Genomic DNA, 23,103 nt, shown 5'->3' on the forward strand with positions numbered 1-23,103 from the left:
TACTGAACTAGCATAGAGCATTACAACAGACATAGCCGACCTATAGGAGATGATGACACGACATGTAACTCCATTTCTAAAATGTGTCTTTGTTCTTAGGAAAATAAAATAAACTCGTATTTATCCAGAATATAGTGATAACCTACTAAGTCAACATTATAATATCCTGGTTTTGATAGTAGACTCCAGATGTCACCAATGGGGAAAGCTGGGTGAAGGACTCTGTCCTATCTACCCAAATCTCAGAGAGTCTATAATTAAAAAGTTGAAAGAAAAAAATTCAAAACTCTTATTAGGAGACTTCCTCATGGTAAGGTTTTCTGGTTCCTTGGGGTCATGCGATTTGGATTGTCTTATTTTTAACACTTAAGATAACCTGAGCAGACGCTCATTTTGCACCTTGTTTCCTAACCATTTTCTATCGATGAAGTCAGCTTATTCTACTTTCTCCAAAAGACAAGTCTGCTTTACTTAGCCGTCGAAATTCGTCTTACAATTTCAGAATCTATAACAGGTTCAAATTGAGAAAGTGGCAGCCACTTACGATCGTCAGAGGTGGTGGTGTCCGACAAGGAGCTACTCTCGGATGGGATTATGTCTTCTGTGGACACAAATAAGCACCTTCAGTGTAATTGTGCATTTATGCAATTTGAATTCAATGAGGCAATTTTCAATGGCGTGCATGTTTTTGTCATTTAGATAAATGTAACTAATTACAGTGTATTAAGGATAATAATGATAAGAACGAACTCATTTACTGTCAAAGACCAAAACATCTTTTGCTTGTACAAATATTACATTTGATTACCATAATCCTTCAGTATCTGTGATCCACCTTAGATACCAAAATACACGGATGCAGGGCTGATGTCATAGTATACCAGGTTAAGCCACTGCCTGCAATGCTGGCATCCCAAATCAGAGTGCAGGTTTGAGTCCTGGCTGCTGTGCTTCCAATCCAGCTTCCTGCTAATGTGCCTGTGAAGGCAGTGGAAGATGGTCCAAATACTTGGGCCCATGCCATCCACATGAGAGACCCAGAAGAAGCTTCTGTCTTCAGATTGGCCCAGCTCTGGCAATTTGGGGATGAACCAGCAGAGAGACCTCTTTCTCTGTCTCTCTCTCTCTGGCACTCTGCCTTTCAAATAATAAATAAATACATACTTTAAAAAAAATCCATAGATGTTCAAGTCCCTTGTATAAAATGACATATTTGCAAAACCCCACACAATCCTCCCATATGTCTAAATTACATATAATATACCTAATGCAATGCAAATGCAATTTAGTGGCTATTAAACAGTGTTGTTTGGGGAATCAAAGTCTCCACTTGGCATTGTGGTGCCGTGAGTTAAGCTGTTGTCTGAAATGCCAGCATCCCCTATGTGTACTGATTCAAGTCCTGGCTGCTCCACTTCTGATCCAGCTCCCGGCTAATGCACCTGGGAAAACAGCAGAAGATGACCCAAATGCTTGGGCCCCTGCCACCTAAGTGGGAGACCCAGATGCAGTTCTAGGCTCCTGGCTTTGGCCTGGCCCAGCTCTGGCTGTTGCAACCATTTGGGAAGTGAATCAGCAGATGGAAGATCTCTGTCCCTCCTTCTAACTGTGCCTTTCAGATAAATAAATAATCTTTTAAAAAAAAATCTATATGTGTTAGTATATATGCCATTTTTGTCCCAATATTTTTGATCCACGGTTGGTTGAATCCATAGATGTGGAATCTATGGACATGAAGAGCCAACTGTATTTCTTAAAATGGAACAGATTTCAAAAGAGTTTTGGCTTCAAACTAGTTTTTAACGTTTCTGCTCTACTAAAAAGAAACTGTATACATTTAGTTCTTATAACCAACAAACTGCAAAGAAAACTCTTGCCATTCTTGTCATGAATGCTAAGTGTTATATAAAACACATTTGAACTCTCTGAGAGTCTATGAGTATAACTTATTTTTTGAGTCCTCCTGAAAAAAGCAGCTTATTCCTAATAGAGCATAGGCACTTAGTGGTGCATGAGGTTTTCCACCACACTGGGATTCAGTAGTGGCACTAGCAATATTCTGGATGGATAATTGTTCTGGGGAGCTGTCCTGTGCATTGTAAGTGACACCCATTGGGTGTCGGTAGCACGCTCACCCTCAGTTTTTTTTTTTTTTTTTAAAGATTTACTTGAAAGGCAGTTACACAGAGAGGGACAGAGAGATCCTCTATCTGTCGGTTCACTTCCCAAATGGCTGCAAAGGCTGGGAATGGGCCAAACTTGGAAGAGGAGCAGCTGGGTCTCGAACTGCCACCCATAAGGGCTGCCGGTGCCACAGGTAGAAGCTTAGCTTACTATGCCACAGCGCTGGCCTCTCCCCTTTAGTTTTAACAACCAAAAATATTTGCAGATATATCTAAAATGTTCTCCAGCAGCGGGGGTGCAAAATTGCCTCTAGTTTCAATCTTGGTTTTGTCACTTACCGCCTATGAGACTTTGGGCAAATTACTTATCTCTCTAGGCGTCATTTGGCTGAGTCTAGGATGGCAATAGCAATAGTACCTGTGGCACAGTTCTTAGCCCGGCTCCTGGCACATGCTCAGGAGATGTCAGCTAGACAAGGAGTCTCCAAAAATGTCATGAAAACTGTCTGCTATGAAAAAAAACCATGCAAGGGCATCAGAATCAACATATGGTTTAATCCTGTTTTTCCACGAACTTTTTGAAGTACCCTTGTATTTACGATTTTTGTTGCCTATACACAGCATTTGCATTGGAAATGAGGATAATGCCCTGAGCATTACTGGCGTCCAATATATAATAAATGATGTGTTTAGTAAAAAGAGGCATCTCAGGTGTGCGGATCTGCTTTAGCAAAGGATTCCTTCTCAGGCCTGAGTGTTTGGGCACAAAGTTCTAGACAGACACAACATCTCAATGTAAGCTTCACAGCCATTAAGAAGGGAACCTCTCCATCCAATCTCAAATGTTGATCTCCACCACAGTCAAGTGGACTACCTCTTAATTAGCCACACAGTGGAGCTTGAAGGCGAGGTGCCAGTACAGTCAGCTGTCAAGCGCACTTAAAAAATTCTATCCAATATATGCTCAACCGTCGGCACCATCTGCTGTCCAAATGTCAGGCCCATTGAGGAGAACACTTGGATCTTGCAGTTTGAGGATGAATGGGCTATAACAAATGGCCCTGAAAGTTAAGTGCAGTGCTAATCACCCAAGCCAGTTGGATTTCACATTCAGAGTCAAAGCTACCCTAAAACGCTCCAGCTGCAGTTGACTAACTCTTTTGTGTTGGAGTCTGTACTTTCACTCTCCAAAAGCCCTCTGTCTGCTTTATAAATCATGTGCCCTAGACCCAAGTGTAGCCCAGTTTACATATCTCATCAAATCTATTATTTTATGCCCCTGTTTAAAAAAAGAGATTTTGCAAATTATGATTGTAACACATCATTTAGTTTAAGAACTATTCCAATTTCACAGATGTTAAAATGAGAAGAAAAAAAAAAATCAGAGGAATACAATTACATTTCGACCAATGACAAAGATTAAAAACTGTGCTAATATATAGGTAAGGGCCAATTGGAATTGAAATGTACCTAAAAGAGACTTCTCAGTTTACTTGTTTTTCTGAATAGAAAAACCATACAAAATACAGAATATGAAGTTACTTAAAATGCCCCAGATCTCAGTATGCAGAAATAGTCCTTAAGCAGTCTTCATGTGTGCGTGTTTATACAAAGTGGGGATCATGCTGTGGTGACAATTCTGTACCCCGCCTTTCTTTATTTCCTATTCAATCATGACCACTTGCTCACATCTTTAAACAGCCTCCACGCAGGACTATAATTGTAAGAGCGCTTCTCTATCCACCCTTGGACAGATAGGTCCTTAAGAAAATACACGCCTGGCCACAGCAAAAACCTTTCAGAAACTACTGAGTGAGCCTTGTCTCTTACTACGTGTGCTATCTAAAGTAGTTCTGGCACTGACATCAGCTCAGTAAAAGGTGAGCCTGTCTTATGAACCAATAGTGCTGTGAAAGCTCTTTCAGCCTGAACGTGAGAACACTGCCATCGTGGAGTATTACAATCATACTGAAAAGCAAGTTTACACACTGCTAAGACTGGAATTCCAAACCATTTTAATCCTAACACACTTACTTTTTTTTTTTATTTTTTATTTTTTTGACAGGCAGAGTGGACAGTGAGAGAGAGAGATAGAGAGAAGGGTCTTCCTTTTGCTGTTGGTTCATCCTCCAATGGCCACCGCGGCTGGCGCGCTGCGGCCGGCCCACCGCGCTGATCCAAAGGCAGGAGCCAGGTGCTTATCCTGGTCTCCCATGGGGTGCAGGGCCCAAGGGCTTGGGCCATCCTCCACTGCACCCCCAGCCATAGCAGAGAGCTGGCCTGGAAGAGAGGCAACCGGGACAGAATCCGGTGCCCCAACCGGGACTAGAACCCGGTGTGCCAGTGCCGCAAGGTGGAGGATTAGCCTGTTGAGCCACGGCGCCGGCCTAACACACTCACTTTTAATTCTATTCTTTCTTCCACTGCTCACCAAATGAGCTGGCTTGGAAATGCTACATACTGTCCAGAATACTCTCTACTTAAGTTAAAAAAAACAAAACCCTTAATTTTACTAACCTGGTAAAATAACTGTTGCTTTCTGGCTGGGTTTCTTCCCACATCGAATTCGGTATTCATTTATTGCATTTTCAATCTCCTGGAGCTTTTTCACTGCGTCTGTGTAATCTTGTTTTCTTTTTTTCTTCACGGTTTTACAAAGGTCTGCTTCATTGGCAAGTTTCTTTGCAGCTTCAACCAGCTTTTGCTGTATTAGAAAATTACTCTCCAGGTCTTGCAGAGCAGGGTCCTGCATTTATGCAATGATGCTGTTTTAGTTTGACAGACACATACAATCATTCCCCCATACAGTGGGTAATAAACAAAACTGCTCGTGCATTCTTAAATTACAGCTCTTTGAGAATAAAATAGCCCTTTTCTCAAGTTTCAAGGCATAGACATCCGCAAACACTATTCAAGAAGACATCTCTCACCCACGTTAACTTGTACTTAGCCTAAACCTCTCCCTGCTCAAGGAAGAAAAAGAAGGGAATGAACCATTCACAAAGTTTCTTGGGAAGATCACAGTTTGTAAGAGATTAGTAAGCCAAGACTCATGGATGCAGAATGTTATATTCATATGTATTGCTTTGGAGACACATGAGTTTGATTCTTGTGGTTCCTGGTTGCATAACACTGGCCACACTTAGTTGATTGTTTTAATGTTTCCATGTTTTACATTGGCAAAATGAAGATAACACCTATATTATACAAGTATGAAGATTAAATGAAATGATATATAAGCTTAGCCCAGAGCTGTGAGCACTCAATAAATAGTAAAGCTATTACTGAAAGGAACAGCTATTGTTTTTGAAGGCTATGCTGATTACATTTCTATGAGAAGCATGGGTAGGGGTATTTTGGCTGATGACACTCAAATAACAAAGTGCTCTATATTGGCTAATAAATCTTTTAACTTTAGAACAGAGTTGAGTGCTGTGCATGTATTACCTTATCTAATACTGCACCCATCCTTACCCTCCTTTTATAGATGAAAATATTGAGACCAGAAAAATGAGACTTTCGAGAGAGTTAAACTACTTGCCAAAGGTGACTTAGTTTTAAGTGAAAGACTCTAATGCTGGAGTTCTTAACTCTTAAACTGTTTCTCAATTATAAACATTTTGGTTCATTGAATGAATGTTTTTCTCCAATTTGGGGAGGAAAGGTGGTAAGAAAGAGCTCAAATATTTTTAAAGATTTAAAAAAACCAAACAAACCATTATTTATTTAATTATTTCAAAGGTGGAGTGACAGAGACAGAGAGGGAGGGAGAGACCGATCTCCCATCTGCTGGTTCACTCCCCAGATGGCTGCAATGGATGGGGCTGGAGCCAGACCAAAGCCAGGAGCCAGGAATTGCATCCTGGTTTCCTATGTGGGGTGGCAGGGATCCAAGTACTTAGGCTGTTTTCTGTGATTTTCTAGGTGCATTAGTGGGAAGTTGGATCAGAAGCAGAGAAGCTGGGTTGCCAGTGTTCTAAGTAGTGAATTAAACAGCTGTTTAATTGGAGTGTACATAAAAAATGTTCCATTTGGCCTATGCTATCTGTTTCAATGGGCCAGATAAAAAGGGCAAGTGGGGCATTTGTTTTAGCCAAGTGGTTAAAATGCCTATGAAAACTTTTGCATCCCATGGGACTACTGCTGTGGCATAGCAGGTAAAGCTGCTGCCTCCAGTGCTGGCATTCCATATGGGCGCTGGTTCGAGTCCCAGCTGCTCCACTTCTGATCCAGCTGTCTGCTAAGGCCTGGGAAAGCAGAAGAAGATGGCCCAAGTCCTTGGGCCCCTGCACTCATGTGAGAGATCTAGAAGAAGCTCCTGGCTCCTGGCTTCAGACCGGCCCAGCTCCAGCCATGCAGCCATTTTGGAAGTAAACCAGCAGATGGAAGATCTCTCTCTCTCTCACTCTCTCCCTGTGCCTTTGCCTTTGCCTCTCTGTAACTCTGCCTTTAAATAAATAAATCTTAATGGACTGAGTTCCTGGCTCCCGGTTTTTGCCTGTCCCAGACACAGCTGTTGTGGGCGTTGAGAAAGTGATCCAGTAGATGGGAGCACTCTCTTTTTCTGTCTTTCTCTTTGCTTCTTGGATAAACATTAACAAAAACAAAAACAAGCAAACAAAGCAAAAAACCCACAACACTGATCCTAAAACCAAAGGAACCAGATGATGCTCCTACCTCCTCGCTGGGCAGCGAGCTGTCATCTAACTTGAACGCGGTACCTACACGTCTCCTGACTTGGGGCGGCTTCTCGCCAACGCTCAGTGGGTACTCCCTTGGCATTTTGCCCGTGAGCTCCTGTAAAATAGGACACAGCATCAAGAGGCAGGTCCTTGACAGTAGCCGGAGCCGTGAGACACAGCCAAGAGCCTCAAGCAGCACGGGGCACTCACAGCCTCCCGCAGACAGATCTTCTTCAGCTCCTCGACTTTCTTCAGGAGTTTTTCTTGTAACAGTTTCTCCTTCTTCTTGAGCTCAAGGATTTTCTCTCTCTTCTGCTCCTCGCTCACTTCTGAGTCTTGGGAACCTAGTGGGGGAAGGGAGAGGGGCGGGGAAGGTTTGTACAAGGCAGGTTTCCTTCCTTTTTAAAGGACAAAGGATTTTTAAGTTAAACCTGCTATTAAATGGTAGTTTATTTCTTTTGCTCCTTGTTTCTGAACATAATAAAAGGAAACTGGGGAACATTTTTCTCATGCTTCTGGGCATCAAACAGAGCCTGGTAAGAAAATATGCCTTTTGCAGTTGGCTTAGTCATTTTGGAGGCAATGATAAAACGCGTACTATTTCAGACAAGGCCAAGGAAAATTTCATGTTTCTGAGCAGGAGGGAAGGTAAGCTGTTCTCTGTGAGTCATTCTCATGTTTCTTTAGAAAGTAAGCAAGCAAGCAGGGCAAAGGAGGGTTATGCTGCAGACTCCCAAGCTGATAATGGGATTTAGATGGGAAAAAAATCATTTTAGCACAGGGACATATACTTAGTGATAAGAAACTCCAGAATTTCTGGAGAAAAGACTTGAGAGCAGCAATCACATTTGAAGGTGGAGCACATGTAATCATGTTTTTATATTACACGAAGAATCAGACAATTACCTGCATTGGAAGCTAAATACTGAGGGAAGAAGTTGATGGAACTGAATGGGGAGAAATATCCTTTCAAGTCACCCCCAGGCACTCATGATCTTGACATCTAGAGGTACTTGTACAACCTGACTATAATTTAGTTTTTCTTTTTTTTAAAAATTACTTTAGAAACTATACTCCAAAATATTGCCTGCTGTAGGTTTTGATATGCCTTTATCCCGAAATCATGCATTAAAAGATGTATTTAAAAATGGTATGTGACCAAAGAAAAATGTTACATAAAATGTAGATGGCACAAACTTTCTCTTATCCCCCAAACGTTACCTGAGGAGATTAAACTGCCATTGCTCGCCATGATGAGCTGACCTTTCGCCTCCAATGTCACCAGTTTGGAGGCCCTTTGGGTTCCTGTCTCTGTCAAGTCCATTGCTATGTCGTCCAAGCTCCTGGCTGAAGGAATTTTTGCCTAAGAGGAACACAGTATGAAAATGGAAAGAATGCAGCTAAACGTATTTCAAATTAACATCAGAGCACCAACCTGCCCCCGACAAAGCTAAACCCATCAAAATAAGAGTTAATTGAATCAAACACATTTAAGTTAATGGTTGAGTTGCTATATAAACATTTTAGCACAAAGAACTTTTGATACTAAAGTAATAGTGGTAAAAAAAAATATGTAAATAAGAAAGATTTAAGCTTTCCAGATAAAATGCTTCAATAATTTTATATAACTATCTCTCACAGCATGATCCAGTCACTGACTTAATCAAATTTTTTTCCAATATATTTATTTTCATTTTATCTGAGAGGCAGAGAGATAGAGAGATCTTCCACCTGCTGTTTCACCCCCTAGATACCTACAACAGTCAGCGCTGGGCCAGAAGCCAAGACCCATGAACTCAATCCAGGTGTCCCACGTGGGTGACAGAAACCCAATGATTCAGGCTTTCATCTGCCTGCCTCTCAGGTGCACACTAGCAGGAAACTGTATCAGATGTGGGGCCGGGACTCCAAACACAGACTCTGATACGAGCTGTGTGCCACACAGTAGCTTCTTTACTGTTGTACCAAATGCCTGCCCCAGTCACTAACTTTAAAATGTCCCCAGTGCACCTACATATGCATGCCAAAAAGTTGGCCAATTTTACAACTTTTAAATCAGCTTATCTACTTCCCATCTTTTATATGTGGAGAACACTAAAATAGTTGGTAGTAAGCTCAAAAGGAAAAACAAACAATCCTAAGAACAAAAATGTATATGTTTTGTGAGAAAGCTTATATTCTGAACAGAAAGCAAAAGTAAGATGGGTTTGTCCCTATAGAATGCTTATTACTTACTTTGCTTTGCTTCCGGTCCAGGTAAAACTGATGCTGACTAATTGCCATTACCCAGATGGACTTGATGAGAGAAGAGTTTGCATACCACGTCTGTACAAACAGGCCACTTTGCCCAAAGGTCCTTCTTGACACTGAAATTCTGAAAGATTAAGGACAGCAATTAAATTATCTGCCTCTGGCCCAGCATGACCCAGAATGTCCCCAGTGAGCAATGTTGATCATTAACTTCCTTCTTAATTGTCTTTCTGCTGCACTAAGTTAGGCTGATGGGGGTCTCAGTTTCTAATTTTCTTCATTTATGACAAACCTAATCAGATCCAGGTAATTTTTTTTCCATGTCAGCTAGCATATTAATAACAAATATATGCACACACTCAATAGACTGCACAAAAACATTTCGTTTGAAACCTTAATGATATGCACACATCACAAACGGTGGGGAATAAAGGTGACAGTCTAAAGACAGGGCAACCAAGACCACTGGTCAGTGCCTGCTTCAAGGTGAAAAAGCATGTCAGATTTAGGAAGATTTGGCCAGTCAGAACTTCCTCAGAGGACGTATGTAGTAACATTGGCTGAAAACACACAAGCCCAAAACTGGTCCAGAGTGCTGCTTATGCACCAAAGAAACAGAGAAAAAGGGAGTGAGGGTGGGGGAAGCAAGAGACAGAGAAGGATGGGAGGCAGATCCTTGGGGGGGGGGGGGGGGTTGGGGAGGTTCCAGATGTTCATTGCAGGAACATCTCTTAGGGTCATCTTCTTCTCACAGCTGTTTGCTCCAGTCCCTCAGACCTCCACATACCCATGAGCATTCTCTTGGGACAATGCAAAAATCAACCACACAAAGACTGATCAAGTTATCTTTAGAGCTCAAAGAACCTACATGCTGACCTTAACTCATGTTAATAACTTGGCAACTGCATTTTTTTTAATGAGCAGTAACATGAAAATTAAAAATGAGCAAAGGACTGGGACAGAGATTACTCTAAGTTATAGGGATGGCCAATAAGCACGTAAGAGATGCTAAGTGGAGTGGGCATTTGGTGCTGTGGTTAATATACTACTTTGGACACACAGATATCATACTGGAAACCCTAACCAAGTTCAAGCTCCTGAATCCAGCTTCCTGCTAATGAATACCTTGGGAGGCAACAGGTGATGGCCCAAATACTTGGGCCCCTGCCACCCATGTGAGTTCAGGTTTCTGGGCTTCTGCCTGGACCAGTCCCAGCTGTTGACAGCATTTGGGTGGTGAACCAGTTGTCTGTCTTTGCCTTGCTGCCTTTTAAATAAATTAATAATAATAATAAGCCCAGCCATCATTAGTCATGAGGGAACTGTAGATCAAGAAACAAGGAAACACCACTTTATACTACCAAAATGACTATAAAACACACACATTCATACACCCATACACACAACACTAAAAGTAACAAGTGTCAGCAAGGATATGGAGAAATTGGAGCCACATATAAAGCTGGTGGGAATAAATGTAAAGTGGTCCAGCATTTTGGAAAAGTTCACAGAAAATGCTTACTAGAAAAAAAAGTGTGAATTTCAGAAAATTTTTGCACCATAATAAGCTTACTTTTTAATTCCATTTCCCCACAAACTTTTGGGAGTACGCTTGGATACCCAATAGGAATGAAAGCCTGTGTTCATACAAAAACTTGCACATAAATGCTCAAGGCAGCATTAATCATAGTGACTGGGCCATATATAAAGTCTGTTCTCACCTTCGTGGGTCGTGAACTTCAACAGCAAACTTTTTCTCACGGAAATATAAGTTCTCCAGCTGTTTCCATTGGAATAACTAAAAGATTAAGAAAACAGAGAGGCCATCCACCTTTCATTATTTTTTACTTGTACTATGTCTCTAAGTCAGATTAATAATCAAGTTATTAAGTTCCTAACAAGGTACACCAATAAGAGTATGCATCAATATTCAGTCATTTGTACAAAGTGACTGTAACCTGAAACCATTTTATTCCTTCTCCTGACAGTGATCTTTAACTATTAAACTTCACCTTACCAATAAATTTTCCTTGAACAATAAAACCAAGCATCCGTGGGGGGGAACGTACAGGCCCTTTTTCCTCTGACTCAACTTTATGATAAGGAAATCAGCACAGATTCCTGTAAACTTAAGCCTTCTGCTCAAAGTTGTTGATTTCATATTTAAATGGAAAGGTACTCAAGGGCATGTTTCAAAAAGATTAGCGATTAAATTTCAAAAGAATGCAAAGTGAAAGTAACAGGGAACCCCCAGGCAGGGGGGACTCTCGGTGCTAACACTTCCCACTTCGGAAAGTTCCCCTAAATGCCGCAGACACCGAACAGGAACTGGGGGCAGGGGTGAGGGTGGGAGTGAATGCTGAGCCTGCCCTTCTGGCTTCTAAGCTCAAGACTTGAGTTCGCGTAAACAGAATCCAACCTCTGTTCTCAGGGCTGACAACCTAGTGTCGCACGCACAGCTCTGCCAGTGAGTGAGGACGCAGAGAAACGCGCACCTGAGAACCAGATAATGCGGTGAAAGGCAGCCCATGCACAGACCCGAGTAGCCTTGATGTGTCTTCTGGGCTCACTCCCGACCCAGCAGAACACCTTACGGCGGCCAGAGCCTCAGTCAGTCCTCTCCACTAGGACTTCACCAGCAGACCGAGTTCGTTGCAGGTTAAGACTTTAGATGCACTTGAAAATTACACGCAAAGATTCTTAAGAGAGTGCTTTTAAATTGTGTAAACCATAAGCCCTTCTCGGCAAGCCGGCAGCAGCGAAACCATTTCCTGAAGTACGTACAGGAACGCGGACTTCTCACAAACATGTAAACCTCAGGGACAGGGACAGAGACAGAATGAGTAGAAAGGTCCCGTGTAGGCAAGTGCAGCGCGGGGGGGGGGGGGGGGAGCATTCAGCCTGCACCTGCCTCCCGAGGCACAAGAAACAGACACCCGCTGAGACAACAGCGCGGGGCAGTGTCTGCGCCCCACAGCTCGCTCCCAGGCTCCAAGAGGAAACAGTGAAAGCATAAAGCGACATACCGATTTCCTAAAATGTCCGTAGTCGCGAGCCTTTCGCTTCTTTAAATCGACAGGTTCCCCAATCCGGGGAGAAACGTGAGGGCAGCCCCGGCATCCTCTCCGCCTCCCCCGGCCCCGACGGCGGCGCCGGTGCGCTCTGAGGCGAGTTTCATCAGACACCACCTAGGTGGACCTTGGTTTCACAAACCAAGCCTCCCACGGCTGATCCGCCACTGACATCAGCAACTCTGGGAGTGACACCTCCCCAGCCCAGCGCCTTCCTCCCATCTGAGGGAGGAGGGCGAAGGTTCCACTCGCCTGGAGATTTTCCCAGATGAGAGAGGAGAGAGAAAAGTAGAGAGACACCCTTCTGAAATGGTGGGTAATTTGCAATTGGGTGATACTTCCTGGGAAGTCCAACTGCTTTGAGCCCAGGCACGAATTTCTCCTGCGGCTGTTTTAGGGAGACATTTCTGCCTGGGGTTTACTCACCCTGGACGTGAACAGGTTGGACAGGAAGAGCTACAATGCAGCAAAGCAGCACAGCTATGTTTTCCTTCACGGCCATTCCCACACGCACAAAAACCCGGGGGCTGGACTTGAAACATGATCGCGGACAGCCACCGCCTCCCCCCCTCTTATCACTTACAAATGTGAAATTCTAGTGCCTTTGACTCCATCCAGCACCTCCCGGAGCAAACATGCCAGCAAAAACCCTACTTAAAAGGTGACCGGCTTGGGCTTATTTAGAGAATGGAAATGATTAGATGGCAACTGCTTTTGCAAAAGGACTTATTGGAGGTAAGAAGACAGGGCTTTTAAATGTGAGAGTCAGAGAACCATCTCTCTCTTCACCTGAAATCTTAAAACTTTATGCAAAACGTCATCCCCTACATGGACCTGTGATGGTATAAACGTGGATCGTGGATTGGAACAATAAGAACCTGGTTTGTAATCACAGTTGCCCCTGGGTTGCATGGTAGAACGTATGAGGCTTGAGTGGTACAGAATCCACATAAAATGAACCCAAGTTGCTCTGTTTTATACAGAGTGAAATTTCTACCTCCCAAGCATTAGGGATGTCCTGTAGACATTTCATGTTATTATTGTCATTATGATTCTTATCACTGTCTGAAGTCGCTAGGAAAATACTTCTAATTGTACTGTAGCTGGCAGCTAGGTAGAAGCTGGTTGATCCATGGAAGTTTCTGAAACCATTCTTCTATTGCGATTTTTAAACTGTTTTTGTATCCTTGGCCCCAGAGTGCCAGGATTAAGCTCTGAAAACTGGTACTGGAGCTGAGGTGATGTGGCCTCATTCCCCAAAAGACAGCTCACGCAAGATGCCAGGGCCTGGCACACGACAGGCAACGGACCTGCCTTCATTCCCTTCTTGTTGCTAGTGTTTCTCTTAAGGGACCTATCAGAGGCTCCCTCTGGGGAAAATCATGCAGAGATTTGAAAACTGGTCAATGGAACACCCACTGGGGGCCCTGACTTGTGGCCCCTTGTACCTATAATAAAGGATGCCCTAACTCATCTGAGGTACTAAGAGGAGCCGAAAGAAAGGAAACAGTCTGCATTTGATGAAAGGGACCAAAATTCAAAGAATAATAGAAGCAAGCAAAGCACATGTCACGTTTTCTAATATCTGGAGAACAATGGTTATCTGTATAGGGTAGGAGTTTAATAGGGCGTGGTAGCTTATACAGTAGGATGATCATATATTATGTACGCATGTGTGTGCACTCCTGTAAATTTCATACTGAAACAGAAAAAAGGTTACAAGCCAACATTTCTATCCTTGGAGATTAAAAAAGAAGAAGAAATGAAAAAGAAAAAAAAGAAAGAAAAAGAAAAAGAAAAAAGGGCTTTATTTGCCTTGTGACACAGAGTTAAGAGTATAGAACTGGAATACTTTCTAAAGTATTATTTTCGTTATACAAACATAACAATCTTTTTTTTTTTTTTTTGACAGGGAGAGTTAAACAGTGAGAGAGAGAGAAAGGTCTTCCATTCTGTTGGTTCACCCCCTAAGTAGCAATCAAAGGGAAATAGCTGTAAATAAAAATATAAGTCTACATTAGGTCTTCCAGATTTCTTTCTATTCTACAGTCTTCCAGAAAGATTAGTTGTGCCCTTTGGTATCAAAAAAAAAAAAAAAAAAAAAAAAAAAGAAAGAAAGAAACATACAAAAGTAGATTATAGACAGCAATCTCAAATTACCTTGAGATTGCAAAAATAAACAAATAGATAATAGAAAAAGAAGGGGAACAAAGAGACAATCAAGAAATTACAATAGGAAGAGAGCTTGTCTGATAGTCATGAATTATTCTAGCTTAAAAAAGTGTCATGGAACACGATGGTGAGATTCCTGTCTTGAAAGCGAACTTGTGTAAAATATTGCAACCGAAAGAAATGTCCTTCATCCTTAGACATAAAGTTGACTGTTTTAGAATAATCTGCTGCACAGTTTTATACTCGTATCATGAACGTGCTGAATGCTGAAGCCACTCTGTTGAGACCTAGAGGTTTAGCTCCTACGTCTATGCTCATAAAGAACTAGAAGAAATGACCTCTCCCTGCTCCCCAGTGCACTGTGCCAATGGCTCCTAAACACCTGCGGCAAGACAAAGAGGCAACGTTGAAAGACTTCTGGGAGACCAAGCCATGGGCACTTCAGTAGCTTTCAGAGTCATTTATTCATTCTTTTCCCACCAACAGATATTTCTTGAGCACCTACTATGGGCGAGGTCCTGTCGTTGTTGCTGAATGCGCAGGTCACCTCCCTGACAAAGCCTACACCAACCAGCTGAACTAAGCCAGTCCGCCTTGGTTTGCATCTGGCTCTACTACTTGTAGGTATGCTATTTGGCAGGCTGCTTAACTTTCCTGAGCCTCAGTTTCCTCATTTGTAAAATGGGACCAGCACTGCCCACTGTGGAGGGTTGATGGAAAGAGAAGTGAGATTACATTCATGAAGCAATTAGCCCAGTGCCTGGCTGAGATAAACATAGTAAGTGATAAGCCACGTTATGCTCGGAAGCACTCTCAAGTCCACTAGTCTAATTTTACCCGTCAGAGCTGAGCCACTTAGTACCAGACATGGAACTACACAGAGCTATCTGGATCCCACATCTGTCTTTCCACTGATGAGAAACAGTCGAGTTATTCTGTTGACATTTCTGTGTCATTCAGGCCCCTGATTCTGTGAGTTTCAGGGTCTGTTGATCTCATAAGTGGTTTCCGGATACACCCTGTAGGTAGGAAATCTGTTCACTGTTCCTGTATCATGGAGGTCACAGATTGAGGGAGGAGGTTCACAGGCATGTCCCATAGGCAGTCACGTGGCAACAAGCTCCCTCCTGGCTGGAGTATCCAGGCAAGAAGGAATGCGCCTCGGCATGTACAAAAATGCTGAGCGCCCTGTGCACCTGCCTCCGGCTGGCCAGGAGAGACCTGCCTCGGGTCATGCAAGCCCAAGGAAAGCCTGAGAAGAAAAAGATCCAACTGTCTTTCTTAATCTTGACAAACTGAAAGTAGATGTCCCCCGGATGTTTAAACCCTAGGCAAGGACAGGAAAGACATCAGAGGAGGCTCCGCTTTTTAACAGCACGATCACTGTAGGTTAATCATTTAGCTGCGAATTCACCTGGAAATGACTCAATTTGGGGCAGTTGCAGCTGAAGTGCATGACTGTACATCAAATAATGACTCATATAGGGTGATCCCCTGTTATTACCTGAAGCAAAACAAAAAATCATTGAGTTATTGATTTAGCTTTTTTTCCTCGTAAAAGATTATACTAGATGAACTTACTGATAGTACCTTCTGGAGTGATACAAAAATAGCTTTTGCAGGATTATGGGTTTTTATAACCCATAATATTTCCTGCCTTCTTTCCAGCCAGCCAGTCTTCTGTCCATCAAGTTGATGGGACAGAGACAAAGTCTCTGCCCTCCAGGTGGGGGTGACAGTCATACAATATGCAGTCAACACCAGAGGTGTCAGCTGACATAGCCAGAGTGCTCAGAGGCCAAGTGCAGCACTAAGACAGCTGCACGCGTTATCTTGCTCTGAGTCCTCCCAACCACCAGACAGGGAGGTCCTACTTTTAGCCCCATTTTGCAGAAGAGAAAATTGAGGCACAGAAAGGCTTAAGAAAATGGATCAAGGCCATGAAGCTAAGCAGGGGCAGGCCTAGCACTGACACGCAGGCATAGCCAGGTTCCAACCATAGCACCTCTGCCTTTTTCAATGAGGAAAAGCTGGTGATGGGCACTGGTTCCATTTTCAACTACAACAACAAAAGAATAATATTCAGTTATGTCTCTGATAAAAAAAGAAAGCAGCAATTATGGCACCATTTGTGGGATCGGACTTTGATTCCCTTTAATTTTACTTCGACCAGTGGTTCTTAGCCTGTGATGATTTTAGACCACTCCCCAACCCTCCCCAGCTCCCCACCCCTCAGGACATGTGATGACATCTGGAGACACTTTTGGTTGTTCCTCTGGAGGGCAGGAATATCTAGCATGCGGCAGTTGGGGGCTACGGATGCTGCTGAACATTCCACAATGCAGGGGACATAATGCCACCCCCACGAGAGGAGTATCTGACCCTACATGTCAGTAGTGTTGAGATTGAGAACGCCCTGTTTAGGAGAGTATCTGGTGACATAACTAGGCTTTGTAGGCAGAATGTGCTGATGAAGATGAAAATATGTGCTCTACAGTAATAAATTCTGGAGCTCTGTTCTTTCCACTAGGTAATGCCTTTAGGAACGAGTGGTCAGATTGACGTCTACATGGAAATATTATAACCACTGATCAGACTAGAAAAGACCCTGCTGGGGCCGGCGCTGTGGCGCAATGGGTTAACACCCTGACCTGAAGCGCCGGCATCCCATATGGACTCCGGTTCGAGACTTGGCTGCTTCACTTCCGATCCAGCTCTCTGCGATGGCCTGGGAAAGCAGCGGAAGATGGCCCAAGTCCTTGGACCCCTGCACCCATGTGGGAGGCCCAGAGGAGGCTCCTGGCTCCTGACTTTGGATCGGCGCAGCTCCGGCCATTGCGGCAAATTGGGGAGTGAACCATCAGATGGAAGACCTCTGTCTCTCTCTCTCTCTCTCTCTGCCTCTCTGTGTAACTCTTTCAAATAAATGAATAAATCTAAAAAAAAAAAAAAAAAAAAAAAAAAAGAAAGAAAGAACGAAGAAAAGGCCCTGCTAAAAAGCTCCAGCTGTGCTGAACTCAAATTTCCTAGCCCACCTAAGTGGTACACACGGAAGGAATTTAGACTGCTTTCTTTTAGATGTGATTGCATAACTGTATGGGCATAAAACATCACCTCTTACATGGAAAGAGCATAACGCTTTGAGCGTTTTCAGAAAAGTGCAGATGAAGATGGCCAGGAAGTGCATACTATAAAAATCTGACCTTCTAAATGACTGTCATCTCACCCAAGTTTCCTCTGTGGCTGAATGTCTAACCGTGCAGGGCTGAGTCAGTGACTTCCTGTTAATATTTGCACTAGGGCTCACAGGCCTGGATACAACCAAGGCTGACCTGTTGCTTGTAGGCAGCTGCATGGCTGTTTGGATATTTACAGCCGTTCTTTCTTGTTATCGGGTGGTCCCCAGTCTGTGTATTCAATAAAATGCCTAATTTTGAAGATATTCTTTCTTCCCAGATGATCTATCAAGTACTTGGAGACAGGGACTATGACTTTTTCCAAAGTAATACCTCAGGGTCTCTGCAAATGCAATAACCTCAATACACACTTTTTTGGGAAAATATAAAATGTCATTATACATTGCAACTCTATTGTTAGAGAAATCTGTAAGGACAAATGGGTTTGATATCCTGAGCTTTGTCATTAAAACTCTGCTAACAATAACCAAAATTCCAAACTAGTCAATCACTGGTCACAGTATATAACAAAGTAATCTTCACTGCTTATGCTTCTTCATGGAACCACTTTTCACAGTGCTTTAGATACTAATTACATTTGTCTGCATTCAGACTAGTGAATCCCATTTAAGAGCTACCTTTCATTTTTCACATGCCAACAGTTCAGCCACTTGGGACATGCCTAGACATTTAAGTAAGAGAATGAACAACAGGTATCTGATGGTTTTGCCTATCAGTCATTTCCTCTTCTTACAACACCTTCCATAGGATCTCTCACTCTGTAAATTCTGGCGATAGTGGTCTTCTCTCAAGTTTTATAACATGCCTACCTCTTTCCCATTGGCACACCCTGTTTTCTGACCTAGAATAACACATCCTAGTCTTTGTTAATTCCTCCCCTCTCAGATTCTCAACATGAATGTCACCATTCTTGGGCCAGTGCTGCAGCACAATGGGTTAAACTGCCGTATGCAGTACTGGCATCTGCTATATGGGCTCCAGTTCGAGTTCTGCTGCTCCTCTTCTGATCCACCTCCCTGCTAATGCACATGGGAAGGCAGCAGAGGATGGCCCAGGCACTTGCGCCCCTGCACCCACATGGGAGACCTGGAAGAAGCTCCTGGCTCCTGGCTTCAGACCGGCCCAGCTTGGGCTGATGCTGCCATTTGGGGAGTGAACCAGTGGATGAAAGACCTCTCTGTGTCTCTCCCTCTCTCTTTCTCTCTCTCTGTAACTCTGCCTTTCAAATAAATCTTAAAAAAAAAAAAAAAAAAGTCACCATCCTGAGAGGCCTTCTCTGAACACACCAAATGCCCAGCCTTTATCCCATTATTGTCTCTTTATCGCCTTTGTTTCTATCAGGTGATCCAAAGTTAATACTTACATTTTTATTTCTTTGCTTACCTGTTTCTCACTAACCGTCTCCCCTAAAAGACTTCAAAGGAAGTAAATAAATGTCACAGAAACTGCTTATCTCTGCCAGGATCTATTTTTTGGACTTCCCTTCAGGAAAGGGACACCTTGAGTTACAGCTGGCCCACGGCCACCCACCTGGAGACAATACTTCCCAGTCTCCTTTGTGTTAGACTTCACCATCTTAGGAATGATAACTACACTTCTCTTAGACTCTTTCTTTCCATCTTCCTCACCAATACCCAAACAAATTTCTGAAGCTTCCTCATCTCAGAAGAACTAAGAATTCTAATTGTGATGAACTAACTCTCGGAAGGAAAGAGAAATACAAGGCTGTCCATTTTACTTTCTATAAATTAGAATACAGTGAAGAGGGCAAAGTTCAGCAAAGAACTTACTAACTCATTGCGTTCTCACCATGCCCGGGAAGGCGGGCAGAGTAGGCAGAGTCATTTGAATCTGACAGATGATGAAATGATTGCCCAGAAAGCTTGAGTGACAGCTCCAGGTCAGCCAGCTGGTATTCAGGAGTGCAGAACTGGTTCTGACTTCAAATCTCTGCTGTAGGATTGGAGTTCTCCTCCCACTGACTCTGCAGGAGGTTTTAATAATCACATTGATTGTTGGTGTGGCTGAAGCTTAATGAATGCTTTACAGACAGGATGGACCAGTTTCCGGTCGACATTTTTTAATCCATATTTTCCTTCCACACCATATTTCCGTTTGCATGAATGTGAAAAGTGTGATTAGGCAGCACATATTCTCTTCTTTGCTTTCAGTTAGCCTCATCTAGAATCTAAACAGTTTTTAATCGAGGTCCATGCTGGTGGTAAGAAGAGCAAAGAGAGCTTAGAAACGGCCAAGGTGGGAGCAGGTGTTTGGCACAGTAGTTAAGATGCTGCTTGGGGCACCTGCATCCCATATGACTCTGGATTAAAGTCCCAGTCAGCTCCTGATTCCAAATAGTCTGGGTTCCAGGTCTGTCGCTTCCCTATTCTAGCTTCCTACTAAATCACACCCTGGAAGGCAGCAAGTGCTGGTTCAAATGTTTGGCTCCCTGTCACCCATGTGAGAGATTCAGATGAAGTTCGAGGATCCTGGCTTTGATCTGAATAGCCCTGGCTGTTGCAGGCATTCGGGTGGTACATCAGTGGATGGAAGATCTCTCTTTCTCTCCCTTTCAAATAAAATGAGAATAAATACATAAATATGTTTTTTCAAATGGCCAAGATGGGCAGGGGTATTTGGTGAAGCAGTTCAGACACCTGTGTCCCATAGCAGAACATCTGGGTTTGATTCCTGGCTCTCCTTCCAAATCCAGTTTCCTGCTGTGCACCCAGGGAGGCAGCAGGAGATGGCTCAAGTACTTGGGTTCCTGAAACTCACATGGCAGACCCAGACAGGTTTCTGGGCTACTTGCTTTGACCTAGCTCAGTCTCTGCTGTTGCAGGCATTTGGGCAGTGAACTGATGGACAGAATATCTGTCTCCTTCTACCCTTTCAAATAAACAAAAAATAATTTAAAAAAAAAAAAAGAAAGAAAAAGAAATGTTAGGGCTGGCGCTGTGGTGTAGTAGGTGATGCCTTTGCCTACAGTGCCAACATCCCATATGGGTGCTGTTTAGTGAAGCAGGAGAGAAAGTCCTCTATCCACTGGCTCACTCACAAAATGGCTGTAAAGGCCACAGCTGCACTGATCCGAAGCTAGGAGCCTGGAGTTTCTTCTGGGTCTCCCATGTGCATGCAGGGGCCCAAGGACTTTGGCCATCCTCCACTGCTTTCCCAGGTCATAGCAGAGAGCTGGATCAGAAGTGGAGCAGCCGGGACATCCCACATGGGATGCTGGCACTGCAGGTGCTGGCACCTGCTCCTCTTCTGCTCCAGCTCTCTGCTGATGGCCTGGGAAAACAGAGGAGGATGGCCCAAGTGCTTGGGCTCCTGTACCTGCATTGGAGACCTGGAAGAATCTCCTGGCTCCTGGCTTCAGCCTGGCCCAGCTCCAGCTGTTGTGGCCATTTGGGGAATGAACCAGCAGATGGAAGATGTCTCTCTCTCGCTCTCTCTCTCTCTCTCTGTAACTCTGCCTCTCAAATAAGTAAATAAAAATCTTTAAAAAAAAAAAAAAGTTTGAGAAGCTTCCCAAACTCCTGCTCTGCAACATGATTCCACACTGATTCAAAATAACTTATTGCCCCCCCCGCCCCCCCCGCCGGCTGGTGAAAAAGTCTTACAGGTAAAACCCATGAAGAGCAATTGCTGGGTGCCCTGAGAAGTAAAATAAGCATAGTCCCCAACACTCCCAGGCACTCAAGGACACTGTATGGAAAGCTGGAAGGTCCCTGCTGGTGGATCTTGGAAGAATTTCTTTTCAAAACAATACTTTCCACATCAGTCTCTTATTCTTGGTAAAGCTCCCTCCTTCTGGCCTGCATTTAGGTCACATAATTGTGATAAGGCAGGCATGTGGTTCAAGAGGTTGAACATCTTGGGCCTCCCATGTCAGCCTTTGTTTGGCTGGAGTCTGCCAGTTTGACCTTCATTCCTGCCTTGTCACTGGTGAACTCGCTGGGCACGCAGGTAGATGAAGCTTGATCCTCCTTTTATGTCAGTGCTCATGGTCCTTTAAATTATGCATCCTTTCATTTGTACAAACTGGGTCAGGAAAGGACTTGGAGAACTGACTCCCTGCCATTAAATGCTCAAGTTGGACGGAAAATAAGCGTACCTAAGTACAACCTGTGGTCAGAATTTAACAGAAGAAAGGAGAAGGCAAACAATGGCCCGGCCTGGACACTCCCTTACAATACTGGAGAGAAAGAAGGCAAGAAAGTGATAACCCAAAAGGAATTGTTTATGGTCTTTTTTGAATGGAGTGGCATGTCTTGAAAACGAAATCGGAAAACAGCAAATAAAAAAAAGGAAGTGGCCACTGATCCTTGTCTAGACTCTGGAATGAACAAACAACCCGATGATGGTAAGTGTCAAGCAATATTTACCAATTTCTATGAAGCTGTGAATGTAAAGAAAGGCCTGAGTCATAAGCATAGGAGATGAAATGAAATGCAGTATTTGCTGTGTCGGTTCTGACTCACTATTATCTGGGGAGAAAGCTGATTGCTGCTAGCAGATACATTTACATTCTGTGGAAATCTCAATCTTATCAAGTCCTATTAGCTAAGAAATTACTTGTGAGTTGATTTAAGACATAATTTAAATGCAAGAGTCAGAAAAACAGGAAGACTCATCGAATGTTATTTTTTGTTATCTCTTAAAATCAGGAGAGAAATATATTTTGTGTATATATATATATATATATATATATATTTATACGTAAATATAAATCCAGGTGAGGTCTACCTTAAAATAACAGGCATGTTATTTGGTCTCACAAAATAGATACATATGGGTTAGGCATTTGACTTGGCTAGGATTCTTTATTATGTTCTGCAAAACCAACCCCCAACAGATACAATCATAACAGCCATCAAAAGATAATTGATTAAATATTATGTATTTCCACATAATGGAAAGCTAAGCAAGTTTAAAAAGAGTGAAGAGGGAGCTGGTGCTGTGGTGTAATAGGTTAAGCCTGGGCCTGTAGTACCACCATCCCATTTGTAAACTGGTTCAAGTCCTGGCTGTTCCACTTCTGATCCAGCTCCCTGCTCTGGCCTGGGAAAGCAGTGGAAGATGACCCAAGTGCTTGGGCTCCTGCACCCACGTGGGAGATCTGAAAGAAGCTACTGACTCCTGGCTTCAGCCTGGCCTATCCCTGGCTGTTGCTCCCATTTGGGGACTGAACCAGTGAATGGAAGATGGATCTTTCTCTCTATAAATAGCCATCTCCCCTCCCCATCTCTGTCTTTCAAATAAAAAAAAAAAAAAAAAGAGTGAAGAGGCAAGCGTTTGGAGCAGTGGTTAAGACACCCACATCTCATACTGGGTGGCTGGGTTTGAGTCCAGCTCTGCTTCTGATTTAATCATTGCTGATGCATCCCCTGGGAGGCAGCAGTGATGGCTCGAGTAGTTAGGTTCTTGTCACTCACCATGGGGGACCTGGATTGAGTCCCAGGCTCAGAGCTTCAGCCTGGCCCAGTCCCAGCTTTTGTGAGCACTCAGAGAGTGACAGAGAGTGATCCAGTGGGTGGCAGATGTCTCCTCCATCTCACTCTTTGGTTTTCAAATAAATAAAAATTAAATTTTAAAAGTAAAACAA

The 23,103-nt window shown here is 43.3% G+C and overlaps 1 protein-coding gene across 1 annotated transcript in view; it reads right to left on the minus strand.

Annotated features, from left to right (window-relative positions):
* The window catches only part of FRMD4B (FERM domain containing 4B), a 374,305-nt gene that overhangs the window by 15,031 nt on the left and 336,171 nt on the right, over positions 1-23,103 (minus strand). Inside the window, exons 13-19 of the mRNA XM_062201248.1 lie at positions 10,777-10,853; positions 9,041-9,179; positions 8,027-8,168; positions 7,016-7,149; positions 6,801-6,920; positions 4,641-4,869; positions 545-601 (exon numbers count right to left, since the gene is read on the minus strand). Of these exons, the coding sequence (XP_062057232.1) occupies positions 545-601; positions 4,641-4,869; positions 6,801-6,920; positions 7,016-7,149; positions 8,027-8,168; positions 9,041-9,179; positions 10,777-10,853 (898 nt within the window). The remainder of the gene's footprint in view (positions 1-544; positions 602-4,640; positions 4,870-6,800; positions 6,921-7,015; positions 7,150-8,026; positions 8,169-9,040; positions 9,180-10,776; positions 10,854-23,103) is intronic.

This window comes from Lepus europaeus, chromosome 9 (genome assembly GCF_033115175.1).
Source record: "Lepus europaeus isolate LE1 chromosome 9, mLepTim1.pri, whole genome shotgun sequence".
In the NCBI taxonomy this organism is placed as follows: domain Eukaryota; kingdom Metazoa; phylum Chordata; class Mammalia; order Lagomorpha; family Leporidae; genus Lepus; species Lepus europaeus.